At 38.1% G+C, this 7,602-nt stretch overlaps 1 protein-coding gene across 1 annotated transcript in view; it reads left to right on the top strand.

Moving 5' to 3' along the window:
- The first annotated feature begins 4,220 nt into the window (after positions 1-4,220).
- The window catches only part of SLC13A4 (solute carrier family 13 member 4), a 33,296-nt gene continuing 29,914 nt past the window's right edge, over positions 4,221-7,602 (top strand). Inside the window, exon 1 of the mRNA XM_065742653.1 lies at positions 4,221-4,497. Within this exon, the coding sequence (XP_065598725.1) occupies positions 4,399-4,497 (99 nt within the window). The 5' untranslated portion in view covers positions 4,221-4,398. The remainder of the gene's footprint in view (positions 4,498-7,602) is intronic.

The raw sequence follows: 7,602 nt of genomic DNA, 5'->3' as shown, positions 1-7,602 counted from the left end.
AGCCTGTAAATAAGCACTGTCTGACTCACTTCATTTGGCTGAGCCAGTTTTTAATCACAATAACATTTGCAGAAGACAAAGGGCATTGTGATTACCAGCAGCAAACAATGCCTGTGAACATATTCCCCAGTCTCCAGAACCACACTTCCAAACAGTCTGCAATGTCTTTCATTATTTGCACATGACTTCGCTTCTGCTCCTTTATTTTTGAGTTGAACGTGAATTTATCCTCTGTGGAGTAAAAGGCAAAACAAAAGCTCTATCTAATTTAATGCCGACAGTTTTTTCCTGATTCTATCACTTGAACGTAGATCATCTAAACCAGTGCTTCAGAATCTCTCTGAGGAAGGGGAAGAAGGTGGATTAAAACATACATGGTGCTGAATTCATCAGTGTGGCTCATTTCTGATTGTGAGTTATACTGCTCACCTGTGTGTGTCTGTGTATGTGATGCATGTGAGTGCATGGAGGAATCCTGTATTATTCACTCAGAAAATTATTACATCCAAGTTTCTGGAAGAAAAGGTTGTTCTTCAGTCTTGTGGTGGGGATCATGAATTTGAGAGCAGAGGAGAAGCAGTACTTGTTTATAGAAAACATTGTTTGTGTATGGCTTTAATGGACGAAGAAAGGAAATCCATCTTGTGACACAAAGTGCAAGCAATGAAAGATCCAAACCCTTCAAACTTTGTCCACAAGTTATATAGATGCTATTTCTCTACTGTTATTTGAGTTGTTTCTGTTTCCACAGTGTAAGAAAGAGATGAGCATATCTCATCCTTTTATATCAGCACTCTCTCTATTTCCATAATTTCTTAATGAGATGGGTCCAAATCAAAAAAGCTGAGGCTGTAAATGATGATTGAGGATACCAAACACATTTCTGAGGCATACTTAATTACATTACAGCTGTGATGTGCTTCTACACATCAGCTATGGGTACCCCACCACTGGAGATGTTCAAGCCAGGTTGTATGGGGCCCTGGGTGGCCTGTTCTAGTGGAAGGTGTCCATAACCACAGCAGGAGTGTTGGATCTGGATGGGCTTTAAGGATCCTTCCAACACAGAGTGTTAGGTGATTCTATGATTCTATAATCTGGGCAAATGGAACTATAAAATCTTTGTCCCTTAATCTCCATGGGCTGGAGAAGAAAAAGCCCATCCAAAGCCACCTGGCTGCAGGAAAAAAAAACAACAAAATACTGCAATCAGTCAGAGCACACTGGGTTTGGCAGTCACTTGTGGGAACATGGACTCACAGAAGCCTTAGGAACAGGTTGGAAATGGCAAGAACAGCTGGACAAAGGACATATGGAAGTCAGAATCAACCCTGTTTCTCCCTAGCAGTTTCACTATGAGCACACATGAGCGTACTGTTGCAGGTATATACACATATGTGTAGATTCAGTTTTGTACCTGAAGGCTTTTGTTGGACTTCTTCAACATCTGACTGGCATACATCAAAGGAAGCTGAAAACCTTAGCTACAAAGCTATGAGTCATGGATACCTCCATCTTCTGTACTTGTACACACAAACCGGTGCCCTCAAAGAAGCCTTGCATTACAGCTCACATACCTTTCAAAGCCACCAGCATAAACATTCTTGATGTTTGTGCTTTCTTTCCTCTTCATGCTTTAGAAAGAGAGGAAGCACTTTTCTACCTTTACAGCTTGGCCGCTTCTTGGCTCCCTAAAGCACCACTTCCTTGTAGAGCCAGGAGCTGGGGCCATTCATAAATCCTTTACAGACAGTGATTCCAAATCTGCAAAGATAACAGGAAAGAGCATCTCAGCAAATCTTAATTACTTGCAGTCATCCTCCAGAGAAATATTTCCCAGCCACCCTGCAACAGAATGGTCTGGCAGTCAGGCTGTAACCATCAGTGTGTATCACAGGTCCTCCAGAAATGAAATGCAGACAGTTTTGAGTACACAGTCATTCCTGATAGCATAAATAATTTACAGGTTGGTAGTTGAAACCTTTACCTCTGCAGCACAAAATAAAGTCTTTATGAGTTTTTTTCAACCCTTTCATTACTGCAGGAAAAGAGATTTATTTCTCAGGGGTGTGCTTGGATTGCCCAATTTATTAGAGAGAAAACAATGACCATAATAATAAAATATTCTATTTAAAACTAATCGTATTTCCATTGTATTGATTTCAGTAAAAGGTTTGCAATTAAGAGACTGGCAGCAAGAAAAACTGGTTATCTAAATCTGTGAAACTCAGTTGGGTCAGTGGTACAGGAGAGAAGGAGGCATAGCACATTTCTTTTAATGGGTAAGAGGGAGTAATAAATGAGGACAAGGACAAGGGTGTCTTCTTTATCCAGAGTTCAAATGAGAAGGAGCACTCTGCTTCTGGGCAGCATTCAGGGTTAAGGGCAGCTTCCCTCCCTCAGTACTGCATTCAGGAGTAGGTTGCCTGTTCCTAAAGGAGAAAGAGGTAGAGAAGATGCTACCTATCCCCAGCTCCACTTGCCTTTCATTTCTTCAGAATGAGTCACGCTTGTAGATGGTCTCTCTCCTGTGGGGCAGGGTCATTTCATTGCCTCTAAAAGAAGAGTCTTTTGTTCACCCTTTTATCTTGTAGATTATGACAAAGTGAAATCAAACATAGTTTTGTTCATCTAATTTTTTTTTTTTTTGGACTTCTGGAATATTTTTGACATCCTTTTAGGGTGTTTGTATTTGGATTTTTGATTCTTATTTCTTGTTTTTTGAAACAACTGCTGAAATAGATATAAATTCCCTGGCTGGATTGTTCTATTTGCAATTTTCACATTAATTAGATTTTTGCCTTCAGATTTAATTGCTAAACTTAACTCAAGGCTCTCAAGGTACTGATGTTTGATGGCATTTTCAAGGCATAGAAATATTACACAGTCTTGGAAACAGTTATGAATATCAGGAAAAATTAGTGCTGCACACCAGACTCATCAGGTGAGGCAAAGTCTTCTCTGGCAAAGGTTTGCCTTTCCCAACTCTCAAGGAACTCTCATCAGTGTCACAGAGACACACCAGCTCAGTCTGTGTAGCTTCCACTTGACTAGTAGGGCAAGAGGAAATATTCAGCAAGCTGGATAGGTTTGGGAGCATGGGAAACATAAGGTGTGTGGCATGATTAACTCTTAAAATTTCTGTTCCACAAAGACTGTTAGTAGCAGAAGGACTTTAGAAATGCTCTTCCAGTTGAAGATCAGAGTAGAAAGATTAAAAATTTGTAATTTGAGCCTAGTTCTTACTGTCACTAATGGGACATGATACAGTGCAGAGATTAGCTCATGCCTTATGAATAAATGGCCTTATTGGGTCAGAATGGAAGAAACATGAAAGGCAAATGTTACTCTTTATAAAAGAATATGTATTAATCAGCATGGGGACACTGAAACAACAATAAACTGTCAACTGAAAAACTATCTCTTTGTACATTCATGTGCATGTCAGACAGAGAAGGCTGCTGATTTTCTCAAATGTTCTGACTGGGTTTTAGATAATGCGTTGAGCAATTACAGCCTCCCACAGTCCTCGTTGGTGAATAAGAGTTGAGGGAAAATAAATAAAAAAATAAGAAGTTTAAAATGTTTTGAGTTATGCTTTTTTTTTCTTTTTTCTTTTTTTTTTCTTGAGACCAAGTATAATCTGTATTGGAATTACTGCACTCTGAATTCCAAGCTCAGGGCAAAAGTAGGCTAAAGGTAGATTCAAAGGGGAAGCCAAAACTACAGAGAGACAAAATCTGAACAGAATGGAATATAAGGAGCTCTAGTTGGTTTATTTTCTTTCTTTCTTTCTTTCTTCTTTTTTTTTTTTTTTTAATAAAGAATTCCTACAAGTTTTAATTCTCTGCAGTGAATCATCAGTTTTTAGTATTAATAATTCTCCAGTAGAAAAGAAACCTACCTTTGAGACATCCAGACTAGCTAACAGGAAAAAAAAAAGCAGCACCCCAGAAGATATCCCACCCAGCTTATGAAAACAGGAATTACTTTGCTGAAAATCAGATGATGGAAGGAAAAAGCCTTTTGAATCATGGGGATAAGGATGGAACGCAGTCATAACTGTGACTCTGAATTAAAAAGAGAAAATGTCAAATGTTCACTATGATTCAACTTGCAAACATCGTGTTATGGTGTGAAAGTCATTTGGATGTGCTGGTGAGCCCTACAAGAACTGAATGCCTTTTGAAGAGAAAAATCATTAGGGTTTCTTTTCAAAACAACAGCCTGAAGAATAAGCAAGTTAAGGAAGCTATCTGAGGTGGCTGTGAAACGAGGCAGAGAGTCTTTTCTGCGAAATCTGGGCAAAGGCGAAGGAGAACGTGGAGTGGAAACTGGACAATCTGACAAACCCAGGAAGAAATCCAAGGAAAAGAAAATAATTGGAAACTATAGGGCATGGCAATGGTGAAGGAGATCCTCCGTTCCAGAAACCTCTTGCTCGTTGTTCTCATTCCACTTCTGCTGCTTCCTCTACCACTTTTGTACCCCTGCAGCGTAAGTACATTTTCATTTTCTTTTTTTACAGAGCCTCTGAGTACAGCAGGCACTCTTGCTGGATAAGTCTATAGTGGCCAAAAAGAGACTCAAGGATCTAAAAAATTAAACATTGCTCTTAAAAATATCAAGGGCTCAGATTTGGAGGAGTGAAAATTGTTGAGCAGTCATCACAGTAACAATCAGAGCTACTATGAACAATGTCACAAGCAGAACGAAGAACTAGGTGAAGACTTATTTTAAGAAAGATATATTGCATCTCTACTTTTTCTACAAGTGTGTGCATGAAGCAAAGGTGTTTAAAATGAGTACTTAGAGTGTCTTTAATTTATAATAACAAATATGCATAGAAAAACTTTCTATTTGGTGTGTGTAGAACAGCTAGCTGTTCAAGTGAACTGGGATCTCAGCAGGACAACATACGACATCTGCTACAATAAAGCAAGTGTAGGTACCACTACCAACATATTGCAGTTCTGGCATTGGCTAATGATAGCTCAGAAGCATCCACAACAACTCAAAGGAGGAAATAATATTAATACACAGACAAGGCAATGGGAAGGAATATCCCTGGTTAACTTCTCTAAATGCATATCTCTGCATATTCTGTGGTCAAGAATAAAATAACAGTGTACATCTACCATATAGAAATGGTGATGTTTAACTTGTAAACATTTGCAATGTCTTAAAAATTCTGCAGCAGTGGTTTCCACAGTGTTAGACATAAATCAGGCTGAATGGTGCAGCAATTTCCATTCCTTCTTTTACCCTGTTAAAGATTAATAATTCTTTCTAGCACTAGAGGGTTTATGAATGCTACTACTTTTATCAAATAACAATTCAAAGAATTAAAAAAAACTCTAGGTTTTTGTTTGGAAAGAAAACAGGATTCACAGAAAGATAATGTTTCTACACCAGTGAATTGTATTTTACAGTTTGAATGAGTTCCTCTGCTTTGAAAATGGCTGCACTCTTATAGTGGTTTTCCATCTCTTGCGACTTGAGTGAGAATGAATGACAAAAAATTGTGCTTTCTTCAGAGAACAGTAAGACCCACCTTTTTACAGAAATCTGTTTTTAAAAGGGTTTCAACTCTCCCAGTGCCACTGAATGAGCAACATAAAGAACAGATTTTCTGTGACATGCCTGTATGGCACTGAAACTGCAGCATGCTCTGTATCCCCTGAGACTCTCTGCTAGGCAGCACAAGATTCACAGCACTGAAACATGTTACCTGTGTTTGCCCACTGCCAGACTCAGAGGAAGGAAATGCTCTAATTACCAAGGGATTTGTAATGGTATGGTATGAGTTTTAGAACAAGAACTGCTATTATACTGCATGTGTTCCACTGCAATGTTATTCTGCACCTCATAGTGTTTCTTTACTGCAAAGTAACACAAAAAGTCATCAGATGATATTTTACATTCATTTTGTGTATGAATGAATCACTGCAGTTGTTAAAAGCATAGCTGTTAATCTAATCCAGAGCTGGACAAATATTTACAATGCCATTAAGAAAACATCTATAGCTAATAAACTCATTTGACAGGATACTATTCAGGTGCTTTATGCTAGTATTTACTCTGTTACAACACACTGACTAAGACTACTTCTTAAATCTGAAGATTAAATTTGCTTCCTGCTGATTTTCTTATATTTTCACTTATCTAACAATTAAAGCAGTTTTCAGTCTTACAGAGAGCAGAATTACTGGGTGGATTATGTTTGCATTTCTGCAGGGAATCTGCATGCAGTTTCTTTGGTGACAGCACAACTCTGGAAATGTTGAGGTAGCATTGTAAATGTGGTCTCAAAGGACATCAAAAAGAGCGTGAGGACTCAGAACTCTTTGTAGATAAGGTTTACAGGAATAATGTCCACAGCTTTTTTTCTATTACTCTTTCTATTAAACTTGAGGAAATTTGTTTGAATTCTTCCCCAAAATGGTAACTCTGACTTTTACAACAGGTTTCAGACACTCAGAAATACTTTTCAGACTGTGACAAATGCAGAAAAAAAAAATAGTCTGCTTCCCAGACAGTGATACTTTTTCACTGTCTTAATCTCCTTTGTTGTTAATGGTGACTATTTTTACCATAGTTTTTCGTCCTTATCCATACCTTTTTCATCAAGCCACTGATGATACCATTAAGCATACTACATGAATAGAGTCAGTACTGGGCATGGTATTCTGAGGCCTCAATTACTATGGCTGTAATAAGCTCAGTCAAGGACCATAAATGGTTCCTCAAAAGCCAGCAAGATGGTGTAAGCTGTGAAACCTGAAGCATCAGGTGATGCTGACATTTTGGCATGCTACATCAGTGGAATGAACCCTGTTGCACAGAACATGCTCTGAACAGTTAGGGATGGCATATTTTCATTTAGCTTTATTTTTCTGTACACCCTCTGAAGGAAGGAAATTATACTGTGGCCCTGTCAGCAAAAAGGTAACAGACCAATGGCTGAACTATCACTTCATTGCATAGCTTAACAACATGCCTACATGCAAGACATGCATTGAAAATCCTTATATGGGCAAATCTTGAATCCAGAGTTTATCGTTAATAATTATTTTGTGATCCTCAGATGGTTTAGCTACAAAAGTTTTGTGCATTATCCATACCATGGAAGTTTCAGCTGTGTCATTCTTTTCTTTGCCTGCAAGATGCAGACTGAAAGTAGCCACCCCAGCCATCACATAAAGGCTCACTGCATTATATTTTCCTATTCCCTGCTTCATTCCCTTCCTAGGTATGTTTAACATTCATTTGCACCTGTGCAAAAGAAATGAAAAGAGTGGAAAAATAAGTAAGTTGCATAGCCATTATTTCATTACAGTACTTAGTAGCTCTGGTAACCACTAAATGAATATATAAATAGAATTCAATTCAATAGAAGAGATCAATTTAGTTCATCTTTCAAAAGAGCTGGTTTAGAGCACTGAGAGAATAAATAACAATTGTAGGAAATCACTAACACAAAGATTCAGTGCCTGTCCCAGTTAATTTTTTATAGAGATGTGACTTCCCTGTATCCTATTTCATTTCCACTATTACCTATTGCTACACACATACAGACAATATAGAATAATTGTCTATGCT

The sequence above is a fragment of the Cyrtonyx montezumae genome, unplaced genomic scaffold (genome assembly GCF_038088225.1).
Source record: "Cyrtonyx montezumae isolate F1298 unplaced genomic scaffold, pur_monq_1.0 scaffold_3, whole genome shotgun sequence".
Lineage (NCBI taxonomy): Eukaryota > Metazoa > Chordata > Aves > Galliformes > Odontophoridae > Cyrtonyx > Cyrtonyx montezumae.
The sequence above is the reverse complement of the archived record's forward strand: the minus strand, read 5'-3'. Positions and strand labels throughout refer to the sequence as shown.